At 35.8% G+C, this 13,294-nt stretch overlaps 2 protein-coding genes, 1 long non-coding RNA gene and 1 other non-coding gene across 5 annotated transcripts; 3 read left to right on the forward strand and 1 right to left on the reverse strand.

Annotated features, from left to right (window-relative positions):
* Positions 1 to 1,763: 1,763 nt before the first annotated feature.
* On the forward strand, positions 1,764 to 2,405 carry LOC120265530. Its single transcript, XR_005537674.1, has 2 exons — positions 1,764 to 1,809; positions 1,908 to 2,405. It is a non-coding gene; the product is annotated as an uncharacterized LOC120265530 (long non-coding RNA).
* On the reverse strand, positions 2,233 to 6,689 carry LOC120265529 (folylpolyglutamate synthase). The gene is made up of 16 exons (XM_039273466.1): positions 6,458 to 6,689; positions 6,217 to 6,362; positions 6,073 to 6,138; positions 5,850 to 5,959; positions 5,697 to 5,757; positions 5,332 to 5,415; positions 5,087 to 5,143; positions 4,809 to 4,869; positions 4,264 to 4,310; positions 4,066 to 4,143; positions 3,774 to 3,938; positions 3,388 to 3,675; positions 3,233 to 3,311; positions 2,997 to 3,149; positions 2,708 to 2,859; positions 2,233 to 2,526 (listed from the first exon to the last, which is right to left on the reverse strand). The coding sequence occupies exons 1-16, from the start codon at positions 6,663 to 6,665 to the stop codon at positions 2,467 to 2,469; spliced, it is 1,815 nt and encodes a 604-aa protein (XP_039129400.1). The 5' UTR covers positions 6,666 to 6,689; the 3' UTR covers positions 2,233 to 2,466.
* Positions 6,690 to 8,390: 1,701 nt separating this feature from the next.
* Positions 8,391 to 9,788, forward strand: LOC120264299 (transcription factor ILR3-like). Of its 2 annotated transcripts, XM_039272104.1 has the most exons (5): positions 8,391 to 8,601; positions 8,799 to 8,867; positions 8,960 to 9,037; positions 9,121 to 9,283; positions 9,371 to 9,788. In XM_039272104.1, exons 1-5 carry the CDS (start codon positions 8,501 to 8,503, stop codon positions 9,617 to 9,619), a joined length of 660 nt encoding a protein of 219 aa, XP_039128038.1. In that variant the 5' UTR covers positions 8,391 to 8,500; the 3' UTR covers positions 9,620 to 9,788. The 2 variants fall into 2 exon arrangements, with proteins under 2 accessions (XP_039128038.1, XP_039128039.1); XM_039272105.1 differs by lacking the exon at positions 8,799 to 8,867.
* Positions 9,789 to 13,210: 3,422 nt separating this feature from the next.
* TRNAV-CAC lies at positions 13,211 to 13,284 on the forward strand. The gene has a single exon. It is a non-coding gene; the product is annotated as a tRNA-Val (tRNA).
* The last annotated feature ends 10 nt before the right edge of the window (positions 13,285 to 13,294 follow it).

A 13,294-nucleotide genomic window follows, 5' to 3' on the forward strand; every position in this document is an offset into this window, starting at 1 on the left:
TCATGTCTCAAGGATGAGATCTTGCAAGATATGTTTGATGTAATGTGAAGTATAGTTGATTGAAATACAATCTTTCGCCTTGTGAAAGGAATTGTTAACTGTTTTAGTTTGAGAGGTTTCAGATTTTCGTTTTTAACTACCTCTCCGATTTTAGGGATTTTAGAGGAAGAATTTGGAGGAGAGTAAAATATAAAAGTTGTAGATTTTTATGTTATCTAAATAATTGCAAAATTTCAGATTTTATGCATCTGTAGTTTGTGAGATATAGCCTCATTAGTATAATTGTCTCGGATGATATTTCTGTGCAGAACTTGAAGAATAATAAAAAAAGTCGCGTTGTCTGATTGTCAGTAAAATTTCATTAAGTTTGGAGTTGTAGGTTAAGAGATATGCATATTTTAAAAGTATATGTCTGAATTATAATTTTGCAGAAATAGTTAGAGATTCAATTGAATGTTATAAATTGAGTAGTACTCTAAATTATATGAATTTCGGATATGTCATAGTGTTAGATGTCTTTTATTCCCAGAATTTTGAAATTTGTGATTTGGAAAACTGTAAGTGAAGTTATGAGGGTTTTAATACTCACTGATCATGTTGGAATTATTGGTATGGCTTTTAGAGTGGGTAATTGCTATTATACCCTCACAGTAATCAATATTAGAGAGTGTAGAATAATAGCTTGAACTTTTTTGCATTTGTACCCTTTTGAAAATCTTTTTAATATACTATTGTTTGTTAGCCTCGATTTTGCTATTGAAAACTAATAGGGTCTCTTCCCAAATATAGGATATGCCAAAGGTGTAAGGTTTGAGAGTATTTTTGGGCGTTCATCAGGTAAGTATCCCACATATAAATCCTATTATATGTATATACCTGAAAAATTCTAGTTTTCTAAACTTTTGAAATTTTAAGAAAGATACTGATTATTTTAATTTTTTTATATTTTCAATTATTTATTTATTTATTAATTATTATTTTCAAAATTACTTTCAATTATTTGAAATTTCAAGTTAGTGATATTTTATTTTGGACTACAATTATCAGAAAGGTTTGGTTTGAACATCAGATCATTTAATTTCTAAAGTTTTAGACAGCTTATCTAAATACGTATTATTTAAATTCTGAATTGCAGATATTTTAGTTAATTTCGATTAATTAATGTTAATATTGTTTTTAAAAATTATTTGTTCATGTTTGGATTAAAATAACGGGTTTATTTTTGCTATGATAAAAATGGGATCATGCATTGCTAAAAATTTTTGTTTGGCAAATTACTCGTATTTTTGCCCAATCTGGATTTTTGATTGTTTATTGTTTTGTGAACATAAAGTATTTTGACATAGAAACTAGTCCCCAATTAACTTTGCAATAACCCTGCCACTGGGGTTAAACACTGACCGTGTCGACACGTATATTGTTCTAGAAACTATAGTTTCCCACCGCTTTCCGTCGGTAAAGAATAACGACCTCTGATAATTTTGGCCGGGGTCACCGAGGGTAAAAATATGACTTTTGTTAAATTTTGTCTCGGATCACCGAGGGTAAACATATGAATTTTGTGATTTTGTTTTAGCAATAGTTGTTTGGGGACCTATATGCTCAGTTTTGACATCTTTGTTTACTTGAAATAATTCTGATTTCCGATTTTCTCATTTTGATAAATTATGATTTTGTGTAAATGATCCCAATATTTTTAGTGGGTGCTTACTGGGCTGTCAAGCTCATAAATTTTGTTAATATTTTTTTTTCAGATTAGGAGTAGAGGTCAGTGGCAGATAGCTTAGCAAGGATCGTTGGACCATCGCCGTTAAGTCCCGATTGTTGTGGGCCTAGGTTTTACTTGAATAAGTTTATATTTTTTTTTGCAATCCACTGAGTTTGATTTTTGTTCTGTTTTGGATCAGGATTTGAGGCCTTGTATGCCTACTTGGTTTCGGCCTTGTAGGTGTACGGCCGTTTGTCGGCGTCCCGGGTCCATAAAGCTAGGTTCTGAGTTCAGGGCGTGACAGGCCTTTCTCGGTCAAAAACATGAGGAACAGGGGAAACATGGGATGGGTTCCTACGGTGTCTTTAGACCCAGAAATTAAAGGCAAATAAACGTGACTATCCGTTTTTCTTCAGTTCTACAAGGCACAAGCCATTTGAGTTCTCACCGTTCATTGCTAGGATAATAAGCAGTATTTGCGGCAATCATGTCATCATTGTGTTCTTTAGTTTTCTCACCACTAATTCTGATAAAACGACACTCAACATGCTAAACAGATTAACCCCCAAATCGCGTTCTATGTGTTACATATAAAAGATAATCCAAGGATTATCACCTTAAAATCACTTTCTATTTGTTTGTCATAGGTGGGGGTTTTTTTTTCCACCAATGCTGGATTTATCCACTTGAGTAAAAATTAAAGAAATAGACATTGGATGAAGGAACTCAGTCGCAAGGATTGAATTGTTACAAATTGGTCATTTTTTAAGTAATCTCAGCACATCCCCCACGAGATGCAAGGAGCCAGTCACCAAGACCTGGTAGAAATAAAAAGAATTATTAACAATATCAGGAGGATGATCTCTAACTCTGCGAATCATGGCCAGAAATATGTCATTATTATTGACTGCCGGTATTAAGTTATCTTGATGTGATAATAAGGGCCATTAAATCAATTCAAACTTATATTCACGTTGATTTTTAAGGGTTGAGCATTACCTGAAACCGAGTTGACCTGTTCGATTGTGCACTTTCCCTTAGCCACTTAATAGCTAATTGAAGTGAAGGAAAAACAGAACTATTCATTGTGTCCCTTGTATTACTCAGATCTGCATGCCTAATTTCCCGTGAGACCTTATCATTACCAACACCTGCAAAACAAGAGTAATCTCAAATTTGACATAATTGCTAATAAAATAAAGTTTGAGCAAAAAGAACAAGAATATTGTACAGAACCCCTCTTAAATTAAAATAAATGAGCTTGATAAAAGACATAAGCTAATTGTACCTTTGTCAGTTGTGAGGTTCTCCCATGCTCTCTGGAGGGTCAACTGCCATGACAGGTCAACATGCTGAGGGTCAGTGGGAGGGGTTGCATGTGAGCCAACCTTATTGAACACTGAATGGTTTGGAACAAAGAGTGCCTTATGAAAATACACACCTGAAAATAAGTTATGTAATAATGGTCATCTGGATCTCTATTAGAGCAATTCTAAGAAAGTAATATTTCCTAATGGACCATACCATTGCGGGCACAAGTGTTTATCAAAGGTGGAAGAAGCAGCTGTGGATCTCTCACTGACATGCAGTTGAAAAGAAGTATCTGCAACAAGTTCCCCAAATTTCAGAACCAAGTAATCCAAAAGTAGAATTTTGAAAAATGGTTGACAAGAAAATGCCTTTCTGGCAGCTTGCTCTTCCAAAGAATCTGATTGCTGATAATCATTTCTGGCAGTTTGTTCCCTGAAAGAACCTGATTGCTGAGAATCCTCTTTGACAGCATGAGAAAACCATGTCGCACATGTCTCCAAACTTTCTGGGCTATGTGCTCCATCTAAATAGAAAACTAGACATCCCTTGCTTAAGCTCTCATTTTGAAATTGTAAAAGAGGATCAGGGACAATCTGTGCACGCCCTTGTAAGGTAGCCATTGCGAGTCCTCTAACAAATTGCTCGGGTAGGCATGCCTGTTCATCACCGAGAGAGTCTAAAAACTATGAACTTAAATTACACATTTGATCACAGAAAAAAATAAAAAATTAAAGCATCTGAATGACAAACTGACAGTCTCATCAAGATTCATTCCTTCTGCATGTCCAGTTTTTTTAAGCCAAGTGCTTGACAGGGCTACAGCAAGGCCTGCATTTATATTTTGATGTTCACCATGAAGTCCAAGTTGCTGACCCTTCAGAAGTTCAATATTCATAGGTGACACTATTTGAAGAGAAATCTGCAGAAAGCAAGAAAAGTCAATTTGCCATTGGCTCCCACTTTTACTCAAATAACAACAACAAATAATTTATTCCAACTGGCCCTATTCAAAGCTTTATGTTACTTTTGCTAGTTACACCGCTTACATTTAGTTGAGAGGCTTTATCCTTGAGCACTGACATTGCTTCGTCTGGCTGAGGCACAGTATAGGCTGGAACTCCTCGCTGTGTTGCAGAAAAAGGGAATGAATATGACAGACTGAGGCCAGAATTAAAGTTTAGACATAAAGAAAAACATAGAAATAAAAAGAATGAACCTGCTTAAACAAAGTTAGTAAGTAAAACCTTGAAGATGCCAGCCTTTTCTCCAGCAATTTCCCCAAGTGTATTCCCTGTTCACTTGCACAAGTGGATTATCTTATATAATTTCACATCCACTTAACAAGCATAACCATGTGCCAATAGTGTAGTTTCCAATAAACACATCAGTTTTGAAAACTGGCCTGGAGCTAGAAAAGTTTTTACTCCTGGGATGGGCTATGTCATATATATGCTAGCTGCAGAGAATATACTATTTTTTCACCATTACAAGACAGTTATGGCATAAACCTTGAAGGTCAGTAGGAATGATGGCAAACATAGGAAAAGAAGAGACGAATGGAAAAAGAAGGCAAAAGAAAAGAAAATTCTATCATGCATTTTATTCCATTTTCTTATCTACCATTTTTTTGAGAACATATGTTCCTTCTATTTTTATACTTATATAGAGAGACAGTTGAGTGATCAGGAATATAGAAATGAGTATCTAAGCACACCAAAAGTTGTGGCTATAAAATCATGGAAGATGGTATATATGCCATGAGAAAATAATAGAGAAAAAGAAGACTAACCAAGGATCTCCATATGGTCATATCCTAAGGATGATATTCCACAAACAATAGGTGCCTCAACCTGAAAAGAATAACCAAGCCAATGTGAACTTTTAGAGCTCCAAAACAAATTCCTTTCATTGACATGATTAATTTCTGCCCACTAATAGATTCCCTTCATGGGAAGTGATCATAGATTAGGTAAGCTTCAACTTAAATAACAAAAATTTTGGACTATATTTCATGTAAAATTTATAGTTGTTTCTGACTGTTAAAAGTAGGTTCTGTAAGGTACTCACCACATTAGTTGCATCAAATTTTCCTCCTAAGCCAACCTCCAAGATTGCAACATCAACCTGTTCCAGAAAAATGTAGCATTAAATACCACACTGATGTTAGGCTCCCTTCTATTGTAGAATCCACTAAAACGGAATGTCATTTTAACAAATATTAAACGAGAAGATCCTAACTTCTTAGAATCTATTGCTGTGCAAACATGTGGCCAAAAGGAAGTTTGAAAACAATAACTGCCTGCAAACCTCACCTGTTCTGCAGTAAATATCTTGAACGCAAGCAACGCAAGAAACCTGAAATAGGTTGGCATTGGTACATCATCATTAGTTTTCTCCTGCAAATAAGAAAGAGTATTTCTCAAGATGCTATTTTCTGGTGTCTCCAAAAGTAAGGAACCATCTTTGTTCAAGCTAGATGTTTCATATAACAACAGTCTATGCCCAAGCACATCCATAAAAGCATAAGATGTTAGTCCAAATACTTGTTTAAGCTTTCATTGAGCATGAATATTAATTTGGCATGAAATTTCCAAAAACACATCAGTGCATATCAACTAGAGTTTTCACTCTTTTCTATCAATTGTTCTCGGATACATACTGAATCAAATGTCCATACCTGCAGTCTCTCCCAGCACCACCAGAAATACGCTAAGAACTTTTCTTCACAGATGTCCACTCTGATTTTACCAATATAGAGAGGAAACAAGTAGTAAAATCAGATTAGACACTAACACCATTAAGCCATACTAATGAGATGCACAACATATACCCATCCAATCTGAATCGTTCCCGGACATCAATTAGATGAGGCGAGGTGAAGAGCCCTGTCCTCAAGCCACAACTGAGAAGAATGGACTCTGTAAAAGCGCATGTCGATCCCTATACAAACAACATATGCATCCAAAACATTAACAGCGATCACACAAACAGTCAACAATCACAAGGTAAAGATTGCAAAATGATTTCAGATTCGGATAATTAGTAACAAGTACCTTGCCTTTGGTACCGGCGACATGAATGACCTTCAATTGGGAAAGAGATTCATCCAACTCCAGCATCTACAAATGGAATTACCCTATTTAACAAGAAATTTAATGAAGGATGTGAAGGATGTGAGGGTGAGGGGAGAGCAGCACCTTAAGATAGTCATAAAGGAGATCGAATTCATCACCCTTGTTGGTGCCATCAGCTCGGGTTCGTCTAGTGATGAGAGATGACAAGCAGTTCAAAGCCTCCTCGTACGCCATCGCAACGCTGCCACGGTCGAGAGATCCAACATCACCTGAAGAACAACATCGGAAAGGCATGAAAGGAAGACGACGGCAAGGTATAGGTATAGGTATAGGTATAGGGTGAAAAAAGAAGGCAAATACTTGCCTCCAGCCATGAATGGGCTCTGCACGGAGCTTGCGGGCAAGGAGGAGGACAGCAACCTTCGTCTGAAGACCAACGACCGATCGCCCAAGGACAAGGAGGGGAAAGGTATGGAGTTCGGCCTTGGGCTTGGGCTCGGGCTCGGGCTCGGGCTCACGCTTGTTTGCAGGAAAGGCCGAGCGAATGGATGGGCTATTGTGAGCTTGAGCATTTCCGCGCGGCTGCTAGTGCTATCAAAAAAACCAAGAAGAACCGGGATCGAATAATAGCCAAGTAGTACTCCTAAGTCCTAACCACTGTTATTCCCCGCCATGGTAAAAGTTAAGCGATTTTACATTTTTAGCCTCTTAATAATTGTTATATGTTTCTACTTTTAATTTGATGTGTAACTAAAAAAAAAACTTGAAAGAAGATTTATGAGCATATTATATATGTATTTTTTTAATATTTATTATTAATGGGCTAACTTCTCTCATGAATAGCAAAACCACTACCTCACTACAGCTACAGCTGATTTCTATACATTATTAGAAACTACTCTCAATGATAAGCTTTGTGATTTTTCGAGATTGTCTTTTGTCAAAGATAATTGAGGAAGTTGACGTTAAGACCTAGTGATGGATTTAAAAGAGAAAACTTCACTGTCAAATCGTTTTACATCTTCCTAAACAGCGGTGGTTGTAGAAATCCCTTGCACAAGTCCCTCTGGAAAGGAGATTGTCATCTTAAGATTAAAATTTTCTCTTGGTTAGTTTTAGAAAATAAAGTGCTAACTTTAGAAAAATCTAGCTAAAAAGAGTTGCAAATCGTATATCCACAACTACCTGTGTTCTATACTACACAGTAGTAGAGACTACGTGATATTTGTTCTTGGACTATACTTACACAGTTAGTGTAATGGAGCACTATCTGTCTTTTTTTAAATATCCCAAATGTATCAACCACCCTCGAGAAGGGTTAGTCCGCTTGGGTTGCTCACATAACCAATAGTTGTTGTGGCTTAGGAAATCTCCTCACTCCGTGTGATCTGGTAGAGTATTTGGATTGAACGAAACAATTGCATTTTCTCATGCATAACATCTTCTTATATTTTGACTTTATGTAAAATTGATCACATGCTATTTGCTCAGATAAATGCAACGGCAGATACTCACAAAGTCACCCTCGAGGAATCATTCCCAATGATAAAAAAAAAACTCTTGACTTTATGCGACGCCCTACTCCCTGCCCCCGAAGGACCAAGCATCTTGCCAAGTGATCCTACATGACGTTATCTCTGTAGTCACCATTTGGAGATCTTTTATTATTGGATCAGTGTTTTTGAGGTCTGCTCTTCTCACCGTTTCACCGTTTGTGTGCAACATTGAGTTGGGCTCTCAAATTATGATGGCCAGTCTGCTAAACGGCCCAGAAGATGGTAGCCCAGCACACACCTCAACGTGAGATGGGGGCTGCTGCCTTAAGGACACAGGCCTTTGGGACAAATAAAACAATAAAATAAAATAAATGAATAAACGAGAGCCTATCAAAAAGAATAGAATGATGTTGGCCAGACAAGCTAGTGGGAAGCCATTCTATCATTTTTTCCTTTGATTGATTGACATTTAACTATTGAGATATGGCACTTGAAGACTTGAAGTGGCAGTAGCATATTCTTTTTTCTAATTTTCATTTGTTATGATCTACTTCAAGTCATCAACCAACCATAACTATTTTTCTGTTATTTTATCAACAAAAGAAAACACTGCTCACAGCTGAAGGAATATAAGCAAGCGTCATCGTCGACATTGTGTGCACACTGTGCTTTCACTATCTAATTTGGTCCATGACCATGTCACAGCGTTTGCATCTTTTCGCCCATCAAATCACATCATTTTGTTGTGGGATTTCTCTTTCTTCTTTTGTTTATAAAAATATATATAATAATAAGCATTTGGATGACCCAATCCTGCAAGCAAAAGCAATCAACCAGAACCACTGGTACAAGTAAAACAGCTTCCTCACAGCTCAAGCTGTGATTTTGTGAATTTGAAGGACCGCCAATTAATGGAATCCTGCCAGAACTTGGGCGGGGGATGGCTTGCAGATTATGGCCTTGACGACGAGGTCACTTCAGTGGATTTCATCTGGCCTCCCTCCGTCACTAGGTATCAAAATGATCGATGATCCTTGATCCTTCTTTGTCTATCTCAACTCTCAAGAGATGTAACAAATTAAATAGAAATTTGATAGATTGATGCTCAAAATTCATATTGTTTTTAAATCCTACAGTACATGAATGAAGTCTAGCAACTATATAATCATCATTCCTATCCATTTTTTATTTTCTTCATCATGCATGCAGTGCTATTCTTGAGTTTGATGCTTCACATAAAGTGGACAATTTCTCGGAGAATAATTGCACAAAGAAAAGGTTATTAATTACTTCTCCATAACACAACCCATGGTTGATCTCATGTTCTTCATTCATGTACACATGATAAAATTTTTGCATCTGCTGCTCAGGACAAGGGTGGAGTCTTGTGCTGCTCCTGGAACCAAAGCTTGTCGTGAGAAAATGCGCAGGGACAGACTCAATGATCGGTGTGCACAACATGCAACTTATTTTTTAATCCATGCAGCCAGCCAAATTGATGCTCTATAAATTGTGCGTACTTTTCTTTCAGGTTTGCAGAGCTGTGCTCCATCTTGGACCCAGGGAAACCACCAAAGGCAGACAAAGTTGCCATTCTAACTGATGCAAATCGCCTTTTGAAACAGTTACGTCTTGAAGCTCAGAAGCTTAAAGAATCCAATGAAGCACTCCAAGTATCAATAAAGAATCTCAAGGTGGATTAATTTCTTATATATATGCATTTCATCATCATAAGAAAACTTCCCTGTTTCAGTACTCATTACTTGTTGTATATTGTACAGGCTGAGAAAGTGGAACTGAGGGATGAGAAGGTGAGGCTCAAGGCTGAAAAGGAAAGGATGGAGAAGTTACTGAGATGCATGAACATTGCACCACCTCCTCTTCATTCATTCCAACATGCAGTTTTCAGTGTCCCAAATAAGGCAATACCATATCCAACATATAAGACCCCCATGGGCATGTGGCAATGGATACCTCCGGCAGCTCTGGATACTTCTCAGGACCATGTCCTAAGGCCTCCAGTTGCCTAGCTTTCTCCATTTCTAACCTTCTCACTGGACCACAACCTCTTGTGTGTGTGTGTATGTATGATCATGTGTTTGGGATGATTATCGATCTTTACTTTTGTTAATCAGTACTTTCATCAGTCATTAGTAAATGGTCACAAAAAAAAATGGCATTCTGAAATTGTTATATTCATCTAGCATTTCTTGTCTTGTTTCTAATGGATTTGATAATATCCCATTTAAGAATCAATAGCATACTTCTTCAGTGTGCATCATAAGGAGTCATAAAATACATGAAACTGAATTGGTAGCTAGGGAGTCTACAGATCCAAATTTTTTTACCTGAACCAAAGCATCACGTCATGACTCAAAAACAATTAGCAGAACAGCAAGGGCCATCTGCAAGCTGGATAGATATAAAAACACAGGATTTAAATCAAAGTAATTAAGACACGAATACCAATTTTGCATCTCACTATGTTGAGTGAGCAGAGATGTACAGGATAATAAAATTCTCAAACATAAAAAGGTTCAAACACAAACTACTTGACCATTATAAAATGAAAGAAGCAGTAAAACTAAATTCCTCAGCTGCCATTCTTACCTCTGTTTCTTTTCAGAACATGGCCAAATTGGCTCTTCCATATTAGCAACCGTTCGAATGAAGTTGGAAAAGCTTGAAATCTGTAAGATAGTTAATAATTAGACCAGACTGACACTGTAACAGCTCCAGATGATGACAGCAACAAGAATTATGAAGAACTTGAAACAACTAAGCAGATTTAGTGTGCCATATTCAAACAAAAGCATCACTTTAAATGATATCAGAGACAGGAAACCAATCTTAGACGGCAATATCATATGCTACAGTCATACAACAATACACAAAAAATAAGATAAAATAACATGATCTTTAATAGTGTCTTGTCTTTCCTGGCTTCAAAGACAATGGGGATATCAAAGATTCGTTGTATCCAGCCCTGTTGAGCAGTGACTACATCAGCCTCATTAATTCTCAATCTTAATCAAAGTTTCCACTTGCTTCCAAAGCATCAGCGATGTCCACCAGTAACTTCCTACGTTCATCTGATGATAGGCTCTAGATAAAGAAATCACTAAACACCAACAAGATTTAAGGATCAAACAAATAAAGGATTATGAAAGATAATTACACTATACAATTTTTGTTTCAATGTAGAAAAGGAATTTTTTTTTTGTAATTTATACTTTTTACAGGGTTATATATGACAAATTTCCATTAAAAAAGTAGGATTTTTTCTTTACTAATAGTCTTTAAAAATTGTCCCCATATTGATTGTGTAATTACATTTAACCCCTTATAAAATATTTATTTTTATTTTTTACAATTTTTTTTATGATTTATATTTTTGTAGGGCTATATATAAAAAATATCAATTCAAAAAAATTAGAGTTTTTCCTTTATTATAGCTTTTAAAAACTACCCAAATCTTAATTTTAAAATTACATTTGACCCTCTAAAAAATTTTTATTTTTATTCTCTTAAGTTTTTATTGTCTTAAAAATAATTTGTAATTTCTACTTTTTAGAGGGTTGTATTTAAAAATATTCATTTAAAAAATTTGAGTTTTTTTGTTTACTATAGCCTTCAAAACTTTTTCAAATCCAAATTTTAAAATTGCATTTGAACCCCCTATAATTTTTTTAAAAAAATATTAAAAGCAAAACAGCAACAATTGCTCACAAAATCATCAAGTATGCCTTGGAAAACATTGCAATTATCGTGGGTAAATCAGATTCATACCTCAAGACGCCTTGAAAAATCACTTGGTGAAACCGCCATCTCACATATATACACCAGCTTCTTTTGACGGAACAAATAGATAAATAAGCATTTTGATGGAGAAAGGGTTCCAACTCTCTCTTTGAAGTGCTTTGATGAGTCTATCCGTCAGGAAAAAAAAACTAGGGAAGAATATTTAGCTAAAAACGTGAACTTAAACCAATATATCTTTCAATGAACCAACTGAGATGTTGAGATTAAGTAGCTGGGAAAAAAAAAATAAAAGGAAAAAACCTGGTGATTATAACTGGAGTGGCAGCAGAATTAAGCAGCATAGATACCAGCTTTTACTGTAACAGTCCTCCCCCTCTTCCCACTCTGGACTAATTATCACCAAAAGTTATCACCCCCTGATGTCTTTCCTTTGCATATGTGATATGTGTAGATTATCTACAAATTAAATTGTTTTCACCTGGAGCCTGCCTGGAGGACCGATATAAAGATATTCTACATCACAAAGCAAAACACGAAGTAGATCAGCTTGCATCTCTAAAGCCAACAAAGCTGCCAAACTGTCAGTATCCCAGAAGATACCAGATGAGTCCTGTTCAGGACAATGAGTGAGTAACAGCTCAACAAAGTAGCTACAAAAGAGATTCACTTGGTTCGCTTATTATTAGTTCAATGAAGTTGTAATTTATCTACTTCTATTTTTTTCTTTTTTAAATAAGTCACTTGAGGTTCATAAACGAGGGTATCACTGCAAATAATAAATAAAGTTCATTTTTATAAGAAATCTGTATTATTTTTAAGTAATCTGTATTATTTTTAAGCTGGTTAAGTACCTATCCTAAAACAGTATGCCAAAAGAAAAAACAAAATGTTTGTTCAATGAAAGCATTGGAAGAGAGTATTAATTTATTCTTGCATCAAATAACGTAACTTGATAAAATCAACACATGCATGCTTCAATTAAATATAAGATGATGGCTGAAACAAACCGGCCTCATAAGCAACCTTCCTTGTACTGATTGCATCATTTTTATTGAAAACAGGTATCACTTTGAGTTGAGCGCTAACAACGACTTCATAGTTTCCGTAAGCTGAGTCCTGAAGTCTGAATCCCTAAAATCATTATCAGTCATAAGAAGTTGAGATTAATTAGACCACATCCAGCTGCATTGAGAAATTTATTTTTTCAATGAAAGTTTCCGAGGGGAAAGTAGTATGAAATATTTAAGCTAGCTAGGACAACTGATTGATGATAAACAATACACTTTTAGTACATCAATAAGCAATATAGAGTAAAAGTAAAGCATGATTTTTACCTGACTAAATAAAGCGTCATACAAAGGCCATGAGGTCACTCTGGCCAACGGCTGCACAAGTCCCAGTTATAATATTTGTTACAATGATCAATTTCTACGCAAAAAAAAAAATGCTTGGTAGAAAATCTCAATGCCAATTACTTTGATGCTTGAGGATAACTTCATCTTCATTTATGATGCCTGACTTAATCCCTCTAAAAATTGGTTCCACAAAAGTCTAATTAATGATTGTGAAAAACACACCGCATTTAGAAAAATGAATTGCTCAAGAAGAAAATAACAAATACAAACCTGTAGTTTTTTTGAGGGAAAGAGCCACAGAGTAGCTAATTTATTGATAATAAAAAAAGGTTCATACAAACAGACACACAAATACAAACCTGTAGTTGATCAGCTTCTTGTATGTAAGCCTTTGGCTGCCAACACCAATGGCACCACGAGTGACAAAAATGACTTTATAACTTCTTTAATCTATATGTATTTTAAAACTACAAATAATTTTAAAATCAATATATTCAACAAATTGTCTGGGTGGTGTAGTTGGTTATCACGCTAGTCTCACACACTAGAGGTCCCCGGTTCGAACCCGGGCTCAGACATTTAGATTAA

This window comes from Dioscorea cayenensis, chromosome 7 (assembly GCF_009730915.1).
Source record: "Dioscorea cayenensis subsp. rotundata cultivar TDr96_F1 chromosome 7, TDr96_F1_v2_PseudoChromosome.rev07_lg8_w22 25.fasta, whole genome shotgun sequence".
NCBI classification, from domain to species: domain Eukaryota; kingdom Viridiplantae; phylum Streptophyta; class Magnoliopsida; order Dioscoreales; family Dioscoreaceae; genus Dioscorea; species Dioscorea cayenensis.